This window comes from Cherax quadricarinatus, chromosome 55 (genome assembly GCF_038502225.1).
Source record: "Cherax quadricarinatus isolate ZL_2023a chromosome 55, ASM3850222v1, whole genome shotgun sequence".
Lineage (NCBI taxonomy): Eukaryota > Metazoa > Arthropoda > Malacostraca > Decapoda > Parastacidae > Cherax > Cherax quadricarinatus.
The window spans coordinates 16,771,332-16,798,123 of NC_091346.1; the positions used below are offsets into that span (position 1 = coordinate 16,771,332).

Here is a 26,792-nt window from a genome sequence, read left to right on the forward strand (position 1 = left end):
ATTTGAGTTAAAAATAACCTTTATTTATGCATAGGGAAAGAGTTCTCACAATATATTTTAGACCACAATAAAGAGATACAAAAGCCTTGGAATCCTTACCAAACCACGATAGAAATAAAATGTTTCCCAGAGCTAAAATAATGAGTCTTTTAACCATTTTAAAAGTGTTTTTAATAAATAAAAGAAAAATATCAAGGAAGAATAAGGGAAGACACACACACACATTATATATATATATATATATATATATATATATATATATATATATATATATATATATATATATATATTTGTTTTATATACATGATTCACTTTCTCACCTGTCGAAGGATATAGCCATTAAGGTGAACACGCTGGCGGAGATCGTCACGTTGGCCATAAAGTTGCTGATGGTGCAATATACAGCACCAAAGGGCCAGTCGCTGAAATGATAAAAAGACAGATTTTTTTCGAGAGAGAACAAGTTATTATGTAGTGAAGTACGTATGTTATTTGCCATGTTGCTGTTATGCATGCAGACGGCCTTGGGTTTCAAGACCGTCATTATCAATTTCGCTAACAACTTGTTCTTTCAAGATTAGCAGATTTACGGATTAAAATAAAATCTAAGATAAAAATCTTAGAACTCCTCTGGCTGCACTGTTGCATTAAGTCAGATTAGGTTTGTCCTGATTTCTAGTCTAGGTATGTTTCTTATCGTGATATTTTTCGGGCCACCGAAGTATTGTGAGCCTACAGTAAGTTGCAGAATTATTTTGACTACTAAATTGCTGCGTTGCAGGAATTTTCATCCTTGAGAAGTTGCTTTGGTCAAAGAATTGTTCTGATGATGAAATTGTCTGGTCCTATATATGTTATGATCATAGTAATGAGATAAGTATTTACTGGCAAAGAGTTTCACCCACGAATGGCCTTCATCAAGTATATAATGAAGCCCGCTTATGGGTGGAATGTTGTACCCGTACAAACCTCCTTTCATTATAAGTCTATTAAACCTCCAAGTTCCGGAATGGTTCTGTTACTGAGTCATTTTTTTATGCTAAGAGTCTTTCCCTCTTACTAAAAAAATACAGTAGTTGGAGAAAACATTTATATTTTCTGAGACATCTTGACGAAGATTCTCTCAACAGCGAGTTACTTTGCTCAGGGGCAGAAATACTTCAGTGCGGGGCAGAAATACTTGCCTGTGAGGCAGTAATTCATCACTGACAGCTATATTGCTAAACGTGTTTAGAGATATTTTTTAATTAGTTTTCCTTATGATAATTATAATTACATTAAAAATGAGTATTTTTAATTACGAAGATTACATTAAATGTAGAAACAGGTAAGAATTACCAAAATTATATTTATTAACCCACTGTCAACTTTGGATGACCCAAAATTGCCAAAACACATTATTTATTTATTAAGTAGCTGTCTTGCTAGAAAAATAGAAACAACACAATTCGAATAACCATTATAATGAAACATTCCTACCCCTCAGAGTACTGGCACTCTACTTCCTACCTTCAGAACTCAAGTGTCCGGCAAACTGGCTTCCTTGAATTCCTCCATAAATATTACCTTACTGACATTTCAGCACAAATATGATGGAATAATTTACAGCAAAATTGTTGGTACTAAACATCCTATTCTTTGAAAATTAAGCTAAGGGTTCGGAGGTGTTTCGAGAAAGACTACAAACTGACTTATATATACTCAAATATTTCAGGAAACTTGAAAGTCATAGGAAAGTTAGCAATTATTTTTCGTTGTTGCAGAGGACTTCAAGAGGAAAGGTTTTACGATGTACCTGAAACTGTTTTACCACAGGAAAAATGTATTTTTGGAAGTGTTTATATTGTAAGTTTTACACAAACACCCTCTCTTACACACATGCGCGCGCACACACACACACACACACACACACACACACACACACACACACACATACACACACACACACATACACACACACACACACACAGAGTAGTCAGGAAGTGGAATAGTTTGGGAAGCGATGTAGTGGAGGCAGGATCCATACATAGCTTTAAGCAGAGGTATGATAAAGCTCACGGTTCAGAGAGAGTGACCTAGTAGCGACCAGTGAAGAGGCGGGGCCAGGAGCTCGGACTCGACCCCTGCAACCTCAACTAGGTGAGTACACACACACACACAGGCTGGGCACCTGGTCCAGCAACTGGCTTCTTGAATTTAACCCCGCTAAATGCAAAGTCATGAAGATCGGGGAAGGACAAAGAAGACCGCAGAAGGAAGTATAGGCTAGGAGGCCAAAGACTGCAAACCTCGCTCAAGGAGAAAGATCTTGGGGCGAGTATAACACCGAGCATGTCTCCGGAAGCACACATCAGCCCGATAACTGCTGCAGCATATGGGCGCCTGGCAAACCTGAGAACAGCGTTCTGACACCTTAGTAAGGAATCGTTCAAGACACTGTACACCGTGTATGTCAGGCCCATACTGGAGTATGCAGCACCTGTTTGGAACCAATACTTGATTAAGCACGTCAAGAAATTAGAGAAAGTGCTAAGGTTTGCGACAAGGTTAGTTCCAGAACTAAGGGAAATGTCCTATGAAGAAAAGTTAAGGGAAATCGGCCTGACGACACTGGAGGACAGGAGGGTCAGGGGAGACATGATACCGACATACAAAATACTGCGTGGAATAGACAAGGTGGACAGAGACAGGATGTTCCAGAGAGGGGACACAGAAACAAGGGGTCACGATATGAAGTTGAAGACCAAGATGAGTCAAAGGGATGTTAGGAAGTATTTCTTCAGTCATAGAGTAGTCAGCAATTGGAATTGTCTAGCAAGTGAGGTAATGGAGGGAGGAACTATACGCAGCTTTAAGATGAGGTGTGATAAAGCTCGTGGAGTAAGGAGAGAGAGGACCTATTAGCACTCAGTGAAGAGGCGGGGCCAGAAGCTGAGTCTCGACCCCTGCAACCTCAATTACGCGAGTACAACTAGGTGAGTGCACACACACCTGACGACACTGGAAGAGAGAAGAGATAGGGGTGATATGATAACGACATATAAAATACTGAGAGGAATTGACAAGGACAGAAACAGGATGTTCAAGATATAGGACACAGCAACAAGGGATCACAGTTGGAAGTTGAAGACTCAGATGAATCACAGGGATGTTAGGAAGTATTTTTTCAGTCACAGAGTTATGAGGAAGTGAAATAATCTGGGAGGCAGTGGAGGCAGGATCCATACATAACTTTAAGAAGAGGTATGATGAAGCTCATGGAGCAGGAAGAGTGTCCTAGTAGCGGCCAGTGAAGAGACGGGGCCAGGAGCTGTGACTCGACCCCTGCAAACACAACTTGCTGAGTACAACTGGGTGAGTACACACACACTATTATACCAAGAAATAAAAATATTAAAAAACAGTCTATTTTTTCCCAATTTTTTCCAACATATCCTATGTCTCTATTTGAATATTTTTCAACATGTATTCTTCCAGAGGGAATGTCTGGATTGTAGTGAAGATGTCTTGATCTAAACGAATTGAAACTACCACCATTTTCCTTTATTCAAAGCTGATTAACTTCTATTCTCCAGGTTTTTTTCTGGCCCGCAATGGTCGTAATGCTTCCCTTAAAAATATAACTACAACAATTTGTGTAGCTTAAATTTTCTTCCGAATAATCCGCTAACAATTTTTCCCACTGGGAGAAAAAATATTGGTGCGTCTAAGAGGAGAAAAGTAATTGTGGGTCTAAGAGAAAAAAAATAATGGTGGGTCAAGGAGGCAGAGAAGTAAGAAGGAACAGTAACTGAGATAAACGACTGCCTAAACTTCCACTTTTTCCTTTTTTCTAACTCCTTGAAGGACTATTGATTTTTGTGGCTGCTGCCACAGGTACATGTGGGAGGGAAGCCGCGGGTGTGGGTGTGAGCTGAAAATGGAATGGAAGAAAAACAGGAGATGATGGAAAGAGAGAACATAAAGAAGAGATGTTGAAAATATACTATGTATAAGTGTGTACTGACACACACACACACACACACACACACACACACACACACACACACACACACACACACACACACACACACACAACACCAGTTTGGAAGCCACACGGGGTCACGCACGTCAAGAAATTAGAGAAATTGCAAAGGTTTGCGACAAGGTTAGTTCCTGAGCTAAGGGGAATGTCCTACAAAGAAAGGTTAAGGGAACTCGGCCTGACGACACTGGAGGACAGGAGGGTTAGGGGAGACATGATAACGTTATACAAAATACTACGTGGAATAGACAAGGTGGACAGAGACTGGTTGTTCCAGAGATGGGACACAGAAACAAGGGGTCACAATTGGAAGTTGAAGACCCAGATGAGTCAAAGGGATGTTAGAAAGTATTTCTTCAGTCATAGAGTAGTCAGGAAGTGGAATAGTCTAGCAAGTGATGTAGTGGAGGCAGGAACCATACATAGCTTTAAGACGAGGTATGATAAAGCTCATGGAACAGGGAGAGAGAGGGCCTAGTAGCGAGCAGCGAAGAGGCGGGGCCAGGAGGTGAGTCTCTACCCCTGCAACCACAATTAGGTGAGAACACACACACACACACACACACACACACACACACACACACACACACACACACACACACACACACACACACAAACTGAATCGGCGAGTATCACCTAAAAATCAAGGGTAATTTCTGCCGAATAAGTTGAGAGAAAATTCTGATTATGCAACAAATCTTCGAAAATCAGTCTGAACATAACGAAATAATATTTATCATTGATTTTAGTTAATATTAAATCAGTTTAAACTCATCTACGATATGCTTGGTAGATTTATGAGAGATTAGGCCAGATTTCTAGTCTAGGCTTGATGCAAATTTAAGAAAAATAATCTCCATTTTCAAGGAAAATATATTTTTATTAATCCACAGAAGAAAAGTTTAGGACACTTTGGATTGACTAATTAGGCTTCATTAGGTACGACATATACTACATACATCAAGTTGATGGACTTTAAGTTTAAAGACTAAATGAAAAGATTAATGTAATAAAGGTGTTTTAATTTTCGTATATCCTTATAATAATAATAATAATAATAATAATAATAATAATAATATTATTATTATTATTATTATTAAACTTGGTGTTGTTATTGATGTTATTTTTTCTTTATTTTTCCTTCTCATTATTTTAGATCTGACTTGTTTAATATATTTTTTTTAGTTCCTAATGAATTATTAACATCAGTAGTGCTATTAGCTACATAAGTATAAGAAGAATTGCTATTATTATATATCCCTGGAATACAACGAACCAATTTAACATTAAAAGACAAAATTATTTGACTGAAGGCTTATGAAAAAACTATTAAAATCAACAATTTCCAGCTTATACTGCGTTGCAGTATTATAAATTTATTTAAGAAAGTCTCCGCAGTCTTACATTCAAAACTTTACTGAAGCCTCAGATAAACAGAACAGACAATACAAGCCAATATAAGCCAAGGAGTGAGCATGTAATGCAAAGAGTCATCGAATAAACCAAGGGGTCAGCATACAAGCAAAGGTGTAAGCTTACAAGCCAAGTAGTCAGGGTATAAGCCAAAAGCTCAGCATATACAGTAACCAAGTAGTCAGCATATAAGTCCAGGAGTGAACACATAAGTCAAGAATCAGCATACAAGTTAAGAAGTCAGCATATAAGCCCAAGAGACAGCCTACACGTCATGGATTAAGCATACAATCCAAGAATCCAGCATATAAGCCAATGATTCAGCAAATAAGGCAAAAAGTCAGTATGCAATCGAGTCAGCATACAATCCCAGAAATCATGCTAGAAGAAAAAGAAACAGCATACAAGCCAAGGAGTCAGTACATTAGTCATGCGTCACCAAAGCAGGAAAGTAGTCAGCATACATGCCCAGACGTCAGTATACAATCCAAGGGGGCAACACATTAGCCCAGGTGATAAGAACTAACAAGCAATATTTACTGAGTGCAACGGATCACTCAAACAAGCTTAGCCATACTAATCAGTATAAAAAATCTTGTTGATATCTATCACAGTCATAATTTGTCAAATAGCTTAATTTTAATAGGCTTATAGTGAGGTTGAAAAATCTAAATGTTGAATTCTTCCTCACGCAAAATGCAATTAAATTTATTTTCAAGACAAGTGGATAATTAGTGGTACAAGTGAGACAGCTTTCCTGGCTTAATTAATTCAGGGTAATTATTTAAGAAATGTTCTCCTGAATTCGTCCTATTCAAATGTGACCCTGACCTATATTGATTATTATTATTATTATTGATTCTATTATTATTATTATTATTATTGTATTATGCTGTTATTATTATTATTATTATCCTCTTAGATAAGAAAATCCGCAGAGAAACAATCAACGCCTGAGGAATAGGGAAGATTATCATGACTGAAATCTCCACTTTCAGTCTGAAGACGCTGTTCTGATGCAAGGATTTCAGCACTGATGCTTACTTGCTCGGTTATTTACTGATAAGAATTTCATTAGTGGAAATTTTCGTTAAAATCACATTTGCTAGCACACAGTGGGAATCAATTCTATCGTTATTCTGCACCTTGAACTGGCCTGTCGTGAAACCTTGAAAGCGAAATGAAATTCCGAAAAATATTATCATAAATTATAAAAAATAAACAGTAACACCAACAGTGAATTAATATTATTTTTATTAACTCATTTTTGTATGTAAATATAACATTTTAGCTTAAAAAATTACATATATTAAAATTTAGATTTTGAAAGAAAAACATTTAGTCCAAGAATAAATAACAGTCATTTTGAATAAAAGATTTCAATTCAGGGCAGAATACTTATCGTATATCTACATTCGTTGTCTTGTACTCAACTATTTGTGACTATTAACCACTAGCTTTACACATGTATATCTAGTGGCCCTCCCTGATAGTAGTATCCAGGTCTTAGGTAGTATATCGTACTGCGTAAAGAAAAGAGCGTAAATTGCACTGGTCACAGACCGGGCCGCGGGGGCGTTGACCCCCGGAACTCTCTCCAGGTAAACTCCAGGTAAGATAATGGTCGAAGTGAAATGTGGATCCCAAAGACCGTAGAGTTTCCCCACACGCTCGTCAACCCTGGACGCAGCAGCACATAAGCTACACTAATGGGGTGGATGCAGAAGCGTACTGCTCATACTAATGTATGTGGATATATCAGAAAACCTCCCACAGTAATGTAGGTGGATATGTAAAGACACTGCCCAGTTATTTGGATATACCTTTGATATACCTTTGTTGAGTTCGAGAGTTTTTCTACTCCCAGAGCCCCGCCATGGGCCAGGTTCGTCTGGTACTTGCCTGGTCAACCAGGTTGTTGCTGATGGATTGTGAGCATGTGCAACGCCATGATTCAACACACATTTCTTTAAAAGAATAGCAAAAGAGGCATACATATTTAAATGTTTAATATTTTATTCCGTTTTGGCTAAAAAAAAAAAAAAACAGCCAAATACACATGGTGAATAATGTAAAAAACGTACATTTGTATGTAATGATTTTTTTCTCTCAAATGTTGAATTCTGTTGCATCATAAAATAAAGTAAAATGGAATACGGAGTTTAAATGCATTGAACTGTTTATAGCATTATACTGTTCCCAGCATTTGCATTTTACTATGAAAATATTACAGCAATTTCGATGATAACAGGCACAAACACACTGGTCAAATTTTTGTTCAAAGATTATTATTATTATTATTATTATTATTATTATTAGTAGTAGTAGTAGTAGTAGTATAGTAGAGGTATTCGTCTTCTTCTCATTATTTTTATTAATACATTCACTGGGAAGCAACAGATATGCAGAAGTGATGCAGGACTTTGGAAATATGAGTTTGATCCGAGGAAGGTAAGGGTCACTCTAATTCCTTGAATCAAGAACCCTTCACTAGCATCAAGAGTTCGAAGTTCATTAATGATAAATGTTTGCAACAGTGTAATAATGAATTAAAATAAAATTTCATTCACAAGCAGCTAGTGAAGTCTGTCCAACTTTATATATATATATATATATATATATATATATATATATATATATATATATATATATATATATATATATATATATATATATATTATATATATATGTCGTGCCGAATATGTAAAACTGGTCAATTAGCAAGAACTCATTTAAAATTAAGTCCTTTCGAAAATTTTCCCTTATACACTTAAAGATATATTTTTTTCATAAATGATAATGTAAAAATTTAAAATTTTGCACCAAAAGAATCTTAGAAAACTTACCTAACCTTATTATAACAAGAACAATTTATTTTAGTCTAACTCAACTAAATATATTTTAAATACGTTTACAATAATTTAATACTAAACAAACACAGTGAAATATATTTTTTTCGTTAGGTTCAGAATGATTTTGGCGACATTATTGCATACGCAAATTTTCACTTGTCCTATATGGCAAGATGAGCGTTGCTATTTAAGCCAAGATCGCAAGTTCTGCCTATTCGGCACGACATATATATATATATATATATATATATATATATATATATATATATATATATATATATATATGTCGTGCCGAATAGGCAGAACTTGCTATCTTGGCTTAAATAGCAACGCTCATCTTGCCATATAGGACAAGCGAAAATTTGTGTATGCAATAATGTCGCCAAAATCATTCTGAACCTAACGAAAAAAATATATTTCACTGTGTTTGTTTAGTATTAAATTATTGTAAACAAATCTAAAATATATTTAGTTGGGTTAGGCTAAAATAAATTGCTCTTGTTATAACAAGGTTAGGTAAGTTTTCTAAGTTTCTTTTGGTGCAAAATTAAAAATCTTTACATTAACATTAATGAAAAAAATATATCTTTAAACGTATAACAGAAAGTTTTGGAAAGGACTTAATTTTAAATGAGTTCTTGCTAATTGACCAGTTTTACATATTCGGCACGACATATATATATATATATATATATATATATATATATATATATATATATATATATATATATATATATAGAAGCGTTTCGTTCACATGTGAGCGAAATGTTCCAATAGCAAGTTATCATCAGGATCTTAACACTTCAAAACCCTTTCATTGTATATACAAATATTAGTGTAAAAATACACAACACACACACACACACGTACAAACACGTACACACACACACACACACACACACACACTTAAAACTGGCTTGGCATTTAACTGCCGAAAAAGTTCAGTAGATGACACTTCAATGTAGTGGATTAAATGTCAACGACTACATTCCTCCCGTACTGACTTAAAGCCCAATGTATGAGCAAAACGTTGTAGATGATAATAATAATGTCCACTTCACTTAAGCTTCACATTAAGCCTAGCATACAATAACACAAAATCCTTTATTCCCAAATTACTTGGACGTAATTTTGAATGTTGCATAATAATTCTTGGACGGAATTCGGATTATATCAAAATTGTTGTACGGAATTTATAATATATGGAAATTCTTCGACGGGATTTAGAACATAATATCGAAATACTTGTATTATTCTAGTAAGGATGCTGATACTTGTCCCCTGGTCCTAACCAATTTTACAGATTTCTAGCTTCTAGCGTTTATATTAAAACATTCTCTCTGAATATTAGGCAAAGTGAAATCCGGGACGATATTACCTTATACACCATTAACTCACTGTAACTCGGGCGCCCCATTAAACAACAAAGTTGGGCACTAGTTGGCTCGTACATACTGTATATCAATTTAATAACGAGATAAATATTAATGGAAAGGTATATATATCAGTTATATATAAAAAAAAAAGATTGAAAATTTTCCAAACGTAATGCATCAGTGTAGACTAAATTGCCATAAACGCTGATGGGAGAAAAATAAGAAAACCCTTTGACAGGATACTGAAAATACAGGTTGACAGATATTCAGTATGTATCTGATGAAGGTTTAATTCAGGTTGAAATATGGAGATTTCTTTTATCTCCTTATTAGTTTTATGCCAAAAGGCTTTCTTATATTTATGTTCTTGAAATCGTACATGGTACAGGTTACGTATCTTCCTAGGATTAATGAACATTAGAAATTTTGTAGTTAATGACATTAATTATTACACCTACACAGAGACGTTTACCTTTCGTTTTAAGAAATTCTAAACGTACTGATGTCTAGAATGATGCATAATCATATATTGATGTAGTATGGAAAAGTGTGATCGTCTGAGAACAAATGTTTAAAGGAGTATAATTTTGGCATGAAGATTTACAACATTTTTTAAAATCTTGAGTATCTTATTCACTTAAATACCGCAGATTTGTGGTTTATGAAGCAAGTTTTAATTTCATGCTGAAGAAAGTGGTAATTTGTGCTTTTATTCATCAGTATCTCAACATGCATTATCAACTTTCCTAATGTTCTTACGTCTGAGGATCACATTTGAGATATGTATGTACATTAGTACCTGACCAGCCAGGCTGTGATTCGTACGTCTGGTTGCGTGCGGCCATCAGTAACAACCTAGTTGATCAGGCTCTGATCCACCTTGAGGTCTGGTCACAGACCAAGCTGCGGGGGAGTTGACCCCCGAAATCCTCTCCAGGTATACTCCAAGCATTACGAAATTTATTTTCGAAATATGGTATGGAAATTGCTTTTGTATGCATTCAGCGAAGCATTTTCAAAGCAGCTCCGACAAGAGGCTAGAAAGCCAGAGCTTATTAAGAACGAGAGAGTGGAGGGAGGTAAATATATGAACTTTTAATATTAAGGACCCTGGATTATTTTCTTGAAGCTAATATTCTTTTGGTACAAAAAAAATTATAAAAAAATATTTAACGCTACTTGTAATTTTTTTTTACAAATTCTCAAAAAAAAAATTTCATGTTTAAACTGAATTTTTTCACATGTTATCTATAGACTTGAAGTCCTTTCCAAAATGGCCAATGTAAAGCAATATATTTTTGAAAAAGCTATTTATTTAATGGTAACTTTTGATCTGAAAGTTCTTTTATCATAGGTAATGTTTGCATTTAGAGTGGATGGAACAGTTAGGAGGGCAGAGGGTGGGAAAATCGGGAATGACGAAGGGAGGGGTAGAGGTCGTCTCAGGAAGGGTTGTAGTGAAGAGTTGATTTTGAGTGCTGTGGGGTTTGTGCATCCAGAAGGCTAGTGTGAGCATGTTAGGGTAATATAGGAACAAGTGCTTAATGTGGGATTAATGTGCCGTTAGAGTGGAAACGAGGTATTTAGAGTAAACCGAAGGGGTGGGAATGTTGCAGAGAGAAGAGTCATTTCAATTGTGAATTTTGTGTGCTTCTGGTTTAACAGTTATTGAATAAACAATAATGAATGCATTTTTATGTTTTATGGATGGCCCTTCCTTGGTGGGAAATCAACAGGTTGTAAAAAATGTTTACATTAAATAATTTAACAGTGGAATGGATGCAGTATTTGAGCAAATATTTTGTTAACAAGCTGGCCGTCTCCCACTGAGGCAGGGTGATCCGAAAAAAGAAAAAATTTTCACCATCATTTACTCTATCATTATCTTAGCTTAGGCAAGGTTTGTCAGGAAACAGGGCAGGTGTTTCCTGACGAGGGTCTTAGATAATGACCCGCCGTTGGAGCTTTTGGTCATCTGACCGAGGCCTTCCGCTGGCTTACCGGTCCACCCCTTTAAAAATTATGGTCAGTTATAACCATTTAGTATCAATGACTTGCCAGAGGCACGCAGATACGACAGTTTGGATGTCATTATAAACGGAAAAAATATACCAACCACTTTCTTATAGAGTGCAGGCATTGTACTTCCCATGTATATACTAAAATAATTTATACCTTGAGTTCGTTACTAAATATTTAACTCGATGAGGATAACTCATAAATAATGCTAACTGTGATTATTACAAAACTGAATGTTGTCAAACTTTTTTACCTAATATATAAAAAAATAAGATTTTATCACACCTAATCCACAAACTGGAATTAAAATAAAAACTTGTCAACTTTTCGCTACGTCGGGTTTCATTGTACAGTGGACCCCCGGTTAACGATATTTTTTCACTCCATAAGTATGTTCAGGTGCCAGTACTGACCGAATTTATTCCCATAAGGAATATTGTGAAATAGATTAGTCCATTTCAGACCCCCAAACATACACGTACAAACGCACTTACATAAATACACTAACGTAATTGGTCGCATTCGGAGGTAATCGTTATGCGGGGGTCACTGTATTTTGTTTTGTGGTTTAGGTACGATACTGAGACTTTAATAACTGAGGATGAGCCTTGTAGTTAACATTAATTTCTTTAAAGTTAAGAAGAAATTAATGAATGTAAAACTGCTTATGAGTATACAAACTTTAATCAAAAGAGGAGGTTAATATATAATTTTTTTAACAAGGCTAACTTTCACCAAAAAAATTTACATAGGATAAGGATTTTTGCCTTTATATTATGGTCAGAAAAAATGATCTTCCATAAAATTAACTTTAGCTTGAAAAAAATAAATAAAAATTAAAACGTTGTGTAGTTTTAAAAATAGGTTAGATAAATACATGAGTGGGTGTGGGTGGGTGTGAGTTGGACCTGACTAGCTTGTGTTACTAGGTCGGATGCCGTGCTCCTTCCTTAAGTGGAAGTGACCTGACTAGGTGGGACATTGGACCTGCCTCGCATGGGTCAGTAGGCCTGTTGCAGTGTTCCTTCTCTCTTATATTCTTATGTTCTTAACATGTTCATGAATACTGTTATGCTATATATTCTTAATAAATATACATGGTGTATGATTGTGTGTGAATATATACACAGAAAGCCATACTTTGTGTATTTGTATGTATATATACTAAACAGATATATACTGTGTACTTGAGTGAGCATGTATACAACTTCACTGAAATTTATGTATATAAAAAAAAATCGCAAAACACCATCAAACCTTAAAAAGATTTTCTTGCAAATTTCTGATTATTTTTTCCATTTAGTAAATTATTTTTTCCTTCGCCTAATTAACATTTAAATCGTTCCTAATTAAGCAAACAGAAAACCTATTATAAGTGCAACTTTGGTACAACTTCCGTCAATTGCCTAATTGCTTCTGTAATTGGAAATTCCCTCTATAATTAGTTACTGCCTTCATTTGAGCGTGACAATATTCTCCTGTCATGGAAGGTGACTATGGAATTTCTCTGCCTCCTATTACTTATTAGCAAACTGGTGGATGACTGAGTTCACTGCTACTGCTCTAGTGTTTTCTTTGTTCTTACCTTTACACCCCGCATTATATTTTTATTAAAGGTAAGAATATATATATATATATATATATATATATATATATATATATATATATATATATATATATATGTATATATATATATAGGTATATATGCAATAAGATCACAGTAAACAGGTGATTTTAAAATATGCAAAACAACCACTGTGAAAGAGTAGTGAAATTCCAATCGCTTTCGTGACTACTCACGAAAGCGCTTGTGAGTAGTCACGAAACCGGTTGGAATTTCACTACTCTTTCACAGTGGTTGTTTTATATATATATATATATATATATATATATATATATATATATATATATATATATATATATATATATATATATATTTAAATTTCTTTTCTGTCTAATGTTACCGCTAATATTAATTATATTGCTTATTGCTTCCAGTACTATTATTACTACCAGTTATACTTCTACTACTACTACTATTACTACTACTATTACAATTATCGCTTCTATTCCTACTACTACTACTACTTATATTAATAAAAATAATATTTAAAATAAAGACACTATAATTTTTATTATTATTGCCACTATATTTCCCAATGCAACGAAAAAATTAATCCGACAACCACAGTCAAATATTTTTTTTCAATAATGATGCATTTTCAGAAAATCTAATGTAATTAAAAATCATGTCAGTCCACCGACCTAATGACTTTTATAATATCTCGTGATATTATCCTGATCTATGCTCTATTTATTAATCTACGAAAAAGCAACAAAAATATCTATTAGCACTTAATTTGCAATTTACAGACATTCCGAGTTTTCAGAGAATGGGATTTCAGAATTTTAATGAGTTTCCCTTGTTTTTCGGAAATACGAATATGCTTACACGCTTAAGAGATATTTAAATGTCAATTTCTTGTAAGAATTTTTATAGTCTTTCATGTATTGGTAATTTCTTTCACCGCTTTACTCTGATTTTTTATTTATTTGCTGAAAATAAGAGTTCATTTTACATTATACATAGCGTTATTGCAATAAGTTCGCATACATGCGTATTTTCCTAGTGGTAGTAACTGGGTGTTTGTCATCTCTGAGGTTCCCTGCAAAAACTAAGTATCTGGGTCACAGCTGTGGCTGTGAATGAGTCAGCTAACAGAAATTTCTGGGAATGATATCCTCCACTCTTTAGGAACGGTTGGCAGTTCCGTTCAATACGCTGGAAATATGTAGACGGCAGCTACACAGCTTGGTCGACTCTCACACACATACATTGAATTCTTACATTTAACAACATTACGAATCTCCTAAAAACCTTTGGATTTTTACACACGTTATTACATTTGCAAAGCTCAAAGATGTGAACAAATATTTATAAGAGCTGCATTTGTCTTGCTTTCGGTAAATGCTGTTGGTAAAAATGGCAATTGTGGGTTCCCTGTAAATTGAAAAAATTCGCACTCCCTATATGTTCAAAGTTTGATTAAATTTGAATTGGATTTTCAGTGATAAATATATTTTGAAGGGGTGAGGAGTGCCTGTCAGACCCTGTTGTGTGTGTGTGTGTGTGTGTGTGTGTGTGTGTGTGTGTGTGTGTGTGTGTGTGTGTGTGTGTGTGTGTGTGTGTGTGCTCACCTAGTTGTATTTTCAAGGGTCGAGTCTCGGCTCCTGGCCCCGCTTCTTGACTGGCTGCTAATCAGTCACTACCTGCTCTGTGAGCTTTATCATACCTCTCCTTAAAGCTATGTATAGATCCTGCGTGCGTGCGTGCGTGTGTGTGTGTGTGTGTGCAGCGATAATAAATCCTCTCTCTCTCTCTCTCTCTCTCTCTCTCTCTCTCTCTCTCTCTCTCTCTCTCTCTCTCTCTCTTTCTTTCGCAATTATTGTCAGTGTTCTACACGATAAATCACAAATATTTTTTCAATATAGTTTTAAAGCTAAGGTCACGAGGGAGACAATCAGAATTTCGATATTGAATATTACAAAATCAACTCCAACTCCCAGGTGTCATTGACAAATCCACGATACACCTGTGATCAGTATCGAGAGTTTATGCTGGTATATATTTAATATTTTATTTACAAAAAATACAGTTATACAAAATATATACCACATGTCGCTAATTATTATTACAACTATTTATTGAATGTACTGGGAATTAATTGCTAATCCAAGAGAGGTCACAAAGTGCTCATTGACGAATGAAACATAATTATGTTTAATTATTAATTGCAAGAGGTTGAGGGTAGCTTAGTTCCTTACATGGAAAGCTCATCACCAGAATCAAGTTACCCACTTCAAGAATCCCAATACTTCTAAGTTCCTCTCAGCATGAAAAAGCAACATCGTCTAGATTCCCTCAGGATTTCACTTTCCCAACTCAGGCAAGAGAAGGAAAGTCTTAAATGAGTATAAATAAGACCCGACGATGTTTTCATGGCTATTAAATATTACATGACGGCGTGGAAGCCAGGCCAGCATCTCGAGACTCAGAGTTGGAGAGGTTGTGCATCATTTACGTGGCTCACACGCTCTCGCTGAGAGCTAAAAATAAATATAAGAAAAAAAAAATTATGTCGTGGATTGAATAGTGTTGACCTGGGGTGGTAAAAATACATAATGTCATTCTTTATGTATGTGTTTGTCGCTCTCTGTTTTTTTTTTCTGTGTGTGTGTGTGTGTGTGTGTGTGTGTGTGTGTGTGTGTGTGTGTGTGTGTGTGTGTGTGTGTGTGTGTACTCACCTATTTGTGGTTGCAGGGGTCGATTCACAGCTCCTGGCCCCGCCTCTTCGCTGATTGCTACTAGGTCCTCTCTCTCCCTGCCCCATGAGCTCTATCATACCTCGCCTTAAAACTATGTATGGTGTGTGTGTGTGTGTGTGTGTGTGTATGTCAATATGTCTGTGTACTGTCTGTTTCTTAGTAGTTCTCTCTCTCTGTCTCACTCTCTCTCTCTCTTTCTAATGAAGGTTACATACATAGTAGTAAATAACTATATTAGAAGGTTATAAAACGATTCCCCTTTAAAGATTAATTAAAAGCCACCAAAATAAAGTGGGATGAAATGCAAACTAATTCTGGCAAAGTTTTTTATTTACATAAATTGCGGTACCGCAAAAATATAAATCCTTGGAAAGTCTCGGGGATTGATTGGGGTTAGAACCCGTGACAGGGGACTTCTAAAACTACCAAACAAACGATCATAGCCAACAATGTATTTAAAATATTAGTTCTGTAGTTTCAGAGCTTCTCTGTCACGGGTTGTTTAAGTTGTAAAAAATCGTTCAGTACGAGATTCGCAAATTAAATAAATGCAACATTATTAAATGATTGCAACACTCACAAAAACATTCAATAAATGAATACTTTTGTGAGTGTTGCAATTATTATTATTATTATTATTATTATTATTATTATTATCAAAAAGAAGCGCTAAGCCACAAGGGCTATACAGCGCTGCGCGAGTGTTGCAAAAGAATGACAGCTTATGACTTTATGCAACTATAAATTGCAACAAGATGAGAAAATGGAATCTTAGGTTAGCAAGTTCCAGCTGATGGGAGCTAAAGAAAATAAACATAAATTAGAAATTATATTTTGTTGATAACAAATACTGCAGTATAAAAACTCATATACTATATTGGTCAAGTTCAAAATACCATTTTGAAATATATGTTGAAAATGCTAGTCTCAGCATGGGTTTTACTGAAACTGAAAGATGCAGCTACGGTATGCTGTCCAACTCTAAACAATCAAGTGTATGAAAAAGAGAAAGTACAAACACTTGCTACTAAATACACATAAAAAATATATGTTCCACAATGACGAAAGATTTGAAAAATAGCTCACATAGCGTCATTTTCAGATAGGAGCAACAGAGAAGATATGATAAACCCATAATGATCATAATATTACACTTGGAAATGACAATTACCTTTTCTGTGCCCTGAAAGGTGAAAAATCGTCACACTTATCAATAAAAAGAAAGACGTAAAAACAGGACGATAATAAGTATACCTGGAGAGTTTACCTGGAGAGAGTTCCGGGGGTCAACGCCCCCGCGGCCCGGTCTGTGACCAGGCCTCCTGGCGGATCAGAGCCTGATCAACCAGGCTGTTGCTGCTGGCTGCACGCAAACCAACGTACGAGCCACAGCCCGGCTGATCAGGAACTGACTTTAGGTGCTTGTCCAGTGCCAGCTTGAAGACTGCCAGGGGTCTGTTGGTAATCCCCCTTATGTGTGCTGGGAGGCAGTTGAACAGTCTCGGGCCCCTGACACTTATTGAAAGACTGTTATAATGGGGAGAGGTAGTGTGGAGTTCAGAACCTTTAAACTGTAACTGATTATACGAAAAGTTAAACTATTAGAAGAAATGCCACAAGCATGGCCATCTTGTAATTACAAAACGGTACTCTTACAAAAAAAAAAATAAAAAAATAAAATGAAGAGGTCTCGTTTTAAGAGGATAATTTTTTTTAATATTTTTAGCCCTAAACTCATGTGGGTCATTCAGCGCAAGACGTGGTGGAGGCTTGATCCTCCGTCTGCTGAGTGCGAGACAAACGCCCTTCCTATTTGCACTCTCCTAATCCTCGGTTTAAGAGGAATTTATGCAAGGTCGGGCGCAATAAAACAAAAAAAAAATTGTGGGCAAAGCTTACAAATCTTGTAAAGCAACGATCATTTTGCAATGTAAGCTGATTGTAAATTCATTGTTACAAGCTTAAATGCTTATATCAATCGCTTATCATTTTTTTCATTGGTACATTTATTTATAAGAACATAAGAACATAAGAACGAAGGAACACTGCAGAAGGCCTACTGGCCCATGCGAGGCAGGTCCAAGTCTCCTACCGGCTTAAGCCAATGCACCCAACCTAGTCAGGTCAGGTCACATTGACTTAAGGGAGGAACACGGCAACCGACCTGGTAGCACAAGCTATCAGGTCTAACTCACACCCACCCACATCCACTCATGTATTTATCCAACCTATTTTTAAAGCTACACAACGTTCTGGCCTCTATAACGGTACTTGGGAGTTTGTTCCACTCATCCACAACTCTATTACCAAACCAGTACTTTCCTATATCCTTCCTGAATCTGAATTTTTCCAACTTAAAACCATTGCTGCGAGTCCTGTCTAGGCTAAATATTTTCAGCACACGGTCTACCAATAATATTTTACATTGAAACTCTCTTAAAAAATCAACCTTGTTTTGATAAAATGCTGATATTCTATGCCTCTAGGCATAATTAGCTGAGTATAACGAGGCGAGCACAAGCAAATGAATGAAATCTGGGGAATAGAACTCTCTGATTGCATTGAGTACAACCACATGAGTTCAAAATGATATGACGAGTACACACACACACACACACACACACACACACACACACACACACACACACACACACACACACACACACACACACACAGGGATGTTAAGAAGTATTTCTTCGGTCACAGTAGTCAGGAAGTGAAATAGTTTGGAAAGCGATGTAGTGGAGGCAGGATCCATTCATAGCTTTAAGAAGAGGTATGATGAAGCTCATGGTGCAGGGAGAGTGACCCAATAGCAGCCAGTGAAGAGGTGGGACCAGGAGCTATGACTCGACCAATTCAACCACAACTAGGTGAGTACACACACACACACACACACACACACACACACGTCAACACAGCCTCCTTCACGCTTCTTACCAGACTGTCGGTGCCAAATATAAAATAAATAATTACTGCCTGGAATGCTTGCAACTGGTTCCAGCCGTAATTCAATTTCGAGGAACCATTAGAGAGATGACAGACGTGAATTGAATCACGAACATGTTTAAAGATTACTTTTTTTTTAAAGGTCACGTATTTAAATTACACTTCTACATGTTCTTTCATAAATGAGAAATAACAAACTTGTATGATTGGCAGTGGTATAATTATTTTTACTATTTTTCCTTTAATATTACTGGCCAATTATTATTATTATTATTATCATTATTATTATCAAGGTTACTACTGCTGCCTTTATTTCTTTAATATTTCCGTATTTGCAGTTTTCCACGCATAATGTACGACATGATGGATATTTATTCAAGCTTGCGTCTCCAATAAATTAACTTTAATGTCAGTGGTAATAACTCTAGTGTCTGCCATTAACTCTTTCAGTTTATTTTACCTCTGCGGTCAGCGTGTGATGTTACGGTATCATTAACTCTGTTTTTCGTGGCAATAACGCAGCTGGTAGGTTTAATGTAATGACTGGTTTTAAATCCCGTTGTAGTAATAATGCACCTAGTGCTCATGACGTTGATTTTAGGGATATTAAAGTAATTAGTGGTAATAACCCTGGAAAGTGCGGGATTAAAGCAATTAGGGTTCATAATTAGGCTCTTTCAGTAGGATTAATGCAGTGTCATTAACTCCGCTTTTAGTGTAATTAACGCAGTTATGAGGATTACCGCAGCTTTTAGTAAGATTAACGCAATTAGGAGTAACTACCCTTGAGTAACATTAAAGCAATTAGGGCTATTAATTTTGGACTGTTAGTGAGATTAACGCCATTTGTGACTAATGATCATGGGCCACATCCCCTTAAGGAAGACGGGTGCCTTGATGCCGTTAAAGGTGATATTGATCCAAGAAAGTGAGCCGGTCCTCACCTACCAGTGGTCGATCCCGAGCACTTCCCATCCCCCAGGGGGTTATGTAACCGCGTACGGATTTAGAGCTTCAGCCTGAGTAAAATATAGATATCGTTACCATCTATACTAAAAGTAATAGGATGCACACACAGGAATCTTGCCCCTGTATTCATCCTCAAGGGCGTGAGAATTTTCACTAAATCTTGAGGAGTAGTAGGATCTTTCATTATTCCAAGATTCCTTGAAAAGAGGCAGGATCCTTGAGTTCTTTTTTCATCGTTAAGGAGGAATAGAGCCTTTCATTCTCTCTTTAATCCCTACTCTTAAGGATAAAAGAAAGCCTGATCCTTCTTTCAATAAGGACGGGAAGCATCCCTAAGGAAAGGGATAGTATATTTACCCTTATTATTAAGGGTAAATATACTATCCTTATAACGAAAGAATAATAAGTTTTCATAATCCATATTGAGGGTGAGGAGCTTCCATTCCTATCCGTATCCCTAAGGATAAAGATTCTATCATTTTTTAAGGATACAGCCTTTTACAATCCTTAAAGAGGGATATCACCTTTCATGACCATCGGTATTCTTAAGGTTAAAGGATGGATAATTTACGTTCTTTCATCCTTCAAGAGGCTTAGGAATTAATTTTTTTTCTCTGGGGCCCACTTCAGTAAATTTTTAGATACCTCTCTCTCTCTCTCTCTCTCTCTCTCTCTCTCTCTCTCTCTCTCTCTCTGAAAGTTATTAAGGAGTTCCAAGGAAGAACTTAATCTAACCACTCGAGGAGAAGACGATGGTATGAGTTTTCCCACGAACACACGGACAGACAGGTACATAGAGAACATTTTTTAGATTCATGACCTTCATCTTTCCTGCCTTTTCACCCTCTGTTCCTGGCAGAGAGTAAGTACGACACTGCTGGAAATTAATATTATGGTAGGTCATCTAGATGATGAAGTGAGGATTTTTTTTTTTTAGTACAAGGCTCGGTCTCTTTCTTGTTCTGTGTGTTGATGTTGTTTCTGTCGTTGGTTGTGTTTGCTTATTTGTTCTGTCACATTACTAGAATTGGGACTATTTCCACTACTACTAATACTACTACTACTACTACCACTAATACTACTAATACTACTACCACTAATACTACTACTAATACTACTACCACTAATACTACTACTACTACTACTAATAATAATAATAATAAGAATTTGTATTATGTTTCCGCTCTTGGTAACATTTGTATTAATATTGAAACTGGTTTTGCTTAGGGAAGATAATTCAATTTAATGTACGTGTGTGTGTGTGTGTGTGTGTGTGTGTGTGTGTGTGTGTGTGTGTGTGTGTGTGTGTGTACTCACCTAGTTCCTCTCACAGTTGTGTTTGCGAGTGTTTAGTTATAGATCTTGGTCCTGCCCCTCAACATACCGCTAGCCATATTCACTCCCTCCTAGCCTCGTGACCATTATCGTACCTAATCTTAAATGTGATATGATGTCTGCCTCCACCACTTCTTGATCGAGGTCATTCCACTTCTCGACCAACCTAACTTCCAACTGTTCCCCTCAGTACCTGTTTCCCGCCTCCCAGACAGCATGTCCATATCTACCATATCAATTAATCTGAATATTTTTTTTTATGTTGTTATCATGTTTTCACTTAATCTTCTGTTCTTCATTGTCATTAGATTCACTTCTGTTCGTATCTTTTCTTATATCATACCCTTTAACTCCGGATTTATTCTCGTTGCTTACCTCTGCCTTTTCTCCATCCAGTCTCTTCTCATGTTTTTTTAAAGTGTTGAATATCTGTGCTGCGTACTCCAAAAAGAGCCAACTATATGTTGTATAAAGGGCCCGGAATGACTCTTTGTTGAGACTGCATAAGGCTACACTTAGATTTGCCAGACGAGCAGTGGCTACAGAGTTATTCGACTGATTTGAGCCTCTGGCAATATGCTAAGAACTATGGTTACCACTTGATCCTTCTCTTTGAGTGAGGTTTGCAGCCTCTGTCCCTCGAGCGTATATTCTGTGTCCGATTTCCAATCCATTTCCCCAATCTTCATAATCTTGCACTTCTTGGGATGGAATTCAAACACAAGTTTCCTGACCATATCCGTTTGAAGTCTTTTCTATCCTAAACTGTTTTCATTTGTTATTTCATTCACATAAACAACAAACAGTGCTGGCCGTAATACCCATCACTGCAGAACTCCTCCAGTTGCTCTTCTCAATTCAGACATCTCCGGCCAATACCTCTTCTGTTTTCATCCACTAAGGTACTCTTTGATCAATTAGACATGTGCACCATCTGGGTATCTTTATTTAATAGACGTTTCGCCATTCTGTGGTTTAATCAATGCAATATATGTTTCTACAGTCTTTAGATTATGTGCCTGAACTGTATTGATGAAGGCACTGATTGGCGAAACGTCTATAAAATAATTATAAATGTTGCACATGTGTCTAATTCATTATTTTGTCGGTATTGGATATCACTGATACTACTTTTTGATCCATTGGAGTATATTCGCCGTTATTCTTGCATGCACCTGAAGTTCTGGCATTAATCGCTTTTAGGGTACAGTAGCAATGCTTTCTCGCAGTATAATGAGAGAAATGGAATACAATGCGAACAAAACGGATAGACACACAAAATCACTATAATGAGATCCTTTATTGACAGTATTTCGCCCACACACATTGAGCTGCATCAAGTTAACTGTGTGGGCGAAGCGTTGTCAACAAAGGATAGCATTATACAGCCTTTGTGTCCTTATCCTTTTGCAGTCTAAGAATATGCAATTCACCATTCATTCTTCGTATTGTTTCACGATACTGTGCGACAGAATTCAAATGGGTTGTTAAGACGAGACTTGACATCCCTGAACCAGTGCTGGTTATTCTTCACGAGATCACTTCTCCAGAAGTGTTCTGCCACTCGCCTGATTGTATTCTCAGTTATCTTGCAAGATATACATGTTACTGATCTGTAGATAAACGCTTCCTGCATATTTCCTTTCTTTACTATCAGGATTACATTCGATGTCTTCCAGACCTCTGTCGATTGTCCATGTGTCTATTGACTTGCTGTAGATATTAGCTAGTGATTTAGAGAGTGATTATGCTTCCTCTACGAGAATCCAGGATGATGGAACAGGGAACATTTTCTTTGATGTTTCCAGCTCTATATTATTTTTATTTACTTCTCCCCCTGTTGTGTGCATGGTGATAAGTACCTCTCTGTGTACCCTTTTCTCCAGGCTTCATGGTATTTTGATGACATGAACCTTGGTAACTGGCACCAACAAAGAGGGATTTAAAATGACACTTGAGCAAACACTAGGACGTGTATATTACACGTTTCTGTCACAGCTTACATGTAGTCTCATACCACTTTTTTGTATTCTCTCCGTTAGTGTGTGTGTGTGTGTGTGTGTGTGTGTGTGTGTGTGTGTGTACTCACCTAGTTGTACTCACCTAGTTGAGGTTGCGGGGGTCGAGTCCAAGCTCCTGGACCCGCCTCTTCACTGGTCGCTACTAGGTCACTCTCCCTGAGCCGTGAGCTTTATCATACCTCTGCTTAAAGCTATGTATGGATCCTGCCTCCACTACATCGCTTCCCAAACTATTCCACTTCCTGACTACTCTGTGGCTGAAGAAATACTTCCTAACATCCCTGCGATTCATCTGTCTCTTCAACTTCCAACTGTGTCCCCTTGTTGCTGTGTCCCATCTCTGGAACATCCTGTCTTTGTCCACCTTGTCAATTCCTCTCAGTATTTTGTATGTCGTTATCATGTCCCTCCTATCTATCCTGTCCTCCAGTGTCGCGCGCGCGCGCGCGCGCGTGTGTGTGTGTGTGTGTGTGTGTGTGTGTGTGTGTGTGTGTGTGTGTGTGTGTGTGTGTGTGTGTGTGTGTGTGTTTGTATCTCCCTGTTTCCCCCAGTTTTCAAGCCATCAGCAGCACCATCATCACAGCTGGATGGGTCGACAGTACGACATCAAAGGCTGGCCTGCAAACTTTGAGTGCTCGCTGATCGAAGTGTATAAGTGGAAGATAGGTATTAATAAAGGGGATATTAATAAGGTCTTGAGGATGTCTCTCCAAGAGAGAACCCGCAGTAATGGATTTAAATTAGATAAGTTTAGATTTAGAAAGGACATAGGAAAGTATTGGTTTGGAAATAGGGTAGTTGATGAGTGGAACAGTCTACCTAGTTGGGTTATTGAGGCTAGGACTTTGGGTAGTTTCAAATCTAGGTTGGATAAGTACATGAGTGGGAAGGGTTGGATTTGAGTGGGACTTTCACATCAGAGCTTATTTCTTGGGTAGCATTGAAAATTGGGTTGGGTAAATGTTTTGTTAGTGGGATGAATTGTAAAGGACCTGCCTAGTATGGGCCAGCAGGCCTCCTGCAGTGTTCCTCCTTTCTTATGTTCTTATGTTCTTATGTTCTTATGATGGTATGAAGGAGGCGGTATGAAGGTGGTGGTATGAAAGTGGTGGTATGGGAGAGGTAGGGAGGCAGTGGTATGAAGGAAATGGAGGCGGGGAGGGTGGTGGTGAAGAGGCAGTGATATGTTTGACAACACTTAAATATAGGAAAAATGAAAGTGAGTAAACCCATGTCGTACAGATTTAATACAAATACAATTTGATGAAGACGAATCCTTGATGCCTTCAGGTATGCCAGTGGAGACGTGGGAGAGAGAGAGAGAGAGGGGGGGGGGAGGAGAGACTCCAAACTAACCATGAAGAACCACGTTGTAAGTCTTGCAAACAAGGCAGCCAGGAAGCTTACAGCACTTCGCCGTATCTCGCATCTGCTCGACAGTACTGGTTGCAAGATTCTGTATGAGTCACAAGTACGCTCACACCTTGAGTATGCTCCACTTTCTTGGTTTGCCTGCCCCCCCCCCTCTCATCTGCGACTGCTTGACAGAGTAGAGAACAGAGCAAGACGTCTCATCTCTCATTTGGACCCATCCTGGATAGATCTGTCATTTCAGTAGAGCCTTCAACACAGGAGGGATGTGGGTGGCTTTACTGTTATGTACAAGGCCAATATTGTCAAAGTACCACACTTGGATCCACTTCGAGGACAGCGTGAAGCAAGCTTCTATACCACAAGACGGGCAGAAAACAGCAACTTCACTCTGGCTGTACCCTTCTCCAGAACATCACTCCATCTGAGATCACATGTACCCAGGATGACTCGAGTATGGAACACATTCGTACAGCATTATGATGTCAACGAGATAAAGTCAGTTGATCACATGAAAATGCTGGCCCACAGATGGCTCCAGCTTCATCCTGTTCCCTACTTGTATGTCTCATAACAATAAAAATGCTTTCAAATGAGCTGATGTAGGTAACAGTTCTTAGCTTGTCATTAAAGTTAGGAATCCTTAACCTGTAAATAGCTTGTTAATAAAGCTAGGGATCCTTAACCTAACCTTATCAAACCCTGTGTAAAAGAGAGAGAGAGAGAGAGAGAGAGAGAGAGAGAGCTGCCATCTAGCGTGGGTTGAATAAAATTATACTTTTTCCTCTTTATGGACGAAAATCCTATTATATTTCTTCCACCCGCGGCACTTGCCAGAAGACAGAGAACGTGCAGACGAAGCAAAGTGGGGAAAAGGGGAGAGAAAGACAAGGAAAACTCGAAAGGAGGAAATGAAGGACTTGGGATGAAACGGAGATATTAAGTCACCAGAAAATAAACCAAAGTAGTAAGAGAAGAGTGATAATCGGGGGTCTGAGTGGCAATCGCTATCGATCGGTATTATTAAATTCGCATGCGAGCGGCAGACCCGTCAGGGGTTATACTGTGCGAGGGAAATGGGAGATAATCAGGTTTGCCGGGAGGAAAAAAAAAACGAGTGTAATTCAACCATTTTTTTGACCGCAAGCTGTTTACTAGAAATACCGTTTATGCGTAGGTGCACTAATACGCACTTTGCGATTTATATACACACTCGTAGGAATCTACTGGTGTATATTCGTACACCTCTCTTTGTACATAAAGAGATACGCAGCTCTGTATTACCAGCTCGGGTAATTCTTTATACCTCAGGCAAGCTAACCTCAAATATATATTTATTAACACATCGGCAGTTTCCCACCAGGGTATATATATATATATATCTATATATATATATATATATATATATATATATATATATATATATAGGGTGTGTGTGTGTACTCACCTAATTTAGGTTGCATGTGTGTGTGTGTGTGTGTGTGTGTGTGTGTGTGTGTGTGTGTGTGTGTGTGTGTGTGTGTGTGTGTGTGTGTGCGTGTGTGTGTGTGCAAAATAATAACAGGGGGAGTTGAGTGATAGCACTAGGCCTTTTGTGTTGCAATCAACACTTCATCAGAATCCTGGAGTGTTGCAAAAGGGATCAAGCCTGAGCGAATACTTTTCCTCATGTTATATATGATTCCTAAGTGTTTAGCGCCTGTTGAATTTAATAATAATAATAAACAGAGCGAAGCACTGATTACAATAAACTGTTCGTTCTGTAACCTGTGTCATTCAACCTAATAATGTGCTCCAAAAAATTCGTTCATGCGTGGTCACCTTTACGTATCGAAAGTAAAATCGGTCAAATTTTTTTTTTTTTTGCGAAGGAACAAGATTAATTTTAATGATGAATGATGCAAAAAGGAAAATATTTTTTGTTCGTTTTTGATAATAAATGTTTAAGCCTTTTAATCTGAAGCATTAAACCCGTGTTGATCATTCAGCAGTAGTTTTGGAGAATGATTATTATTTTTAAAATTACCGTATCTCATATTATTATTATTATTATTATTATTAATAGTAGTAGTAGTAGTAGTAATTGCAAAAACAGCAGCTGCAGTAGTAATAATAGTAGTGGTAGAAGTAGTAATAG

General features: G+C 37.1%; 1 protein-coding gene across 2 annotated transcripts in view; it reads right to left on the reverse strand.

Moving 5' to 3' along the window:
• The window catches only part of LOC128699004 (tachykinin-like peptides receptor 86C), a 112,891-nt gene that overhangs the window by 39,456 nt on the left and 46,643 nt on the right, over positions 1-26,792 (reverse strand). For both annotated transcript variants that reach the window (XM_070096879.1, XM_053791522.2), the window contains exon 3: positions 321-422. In XM_070096879.1, coding sequence (XP_069952980.1) covers positions 321-422 — 102 coding nt within the window. The remainder of the gene's footprint in view (positions 1-320; positions 423-26,792) is intronic.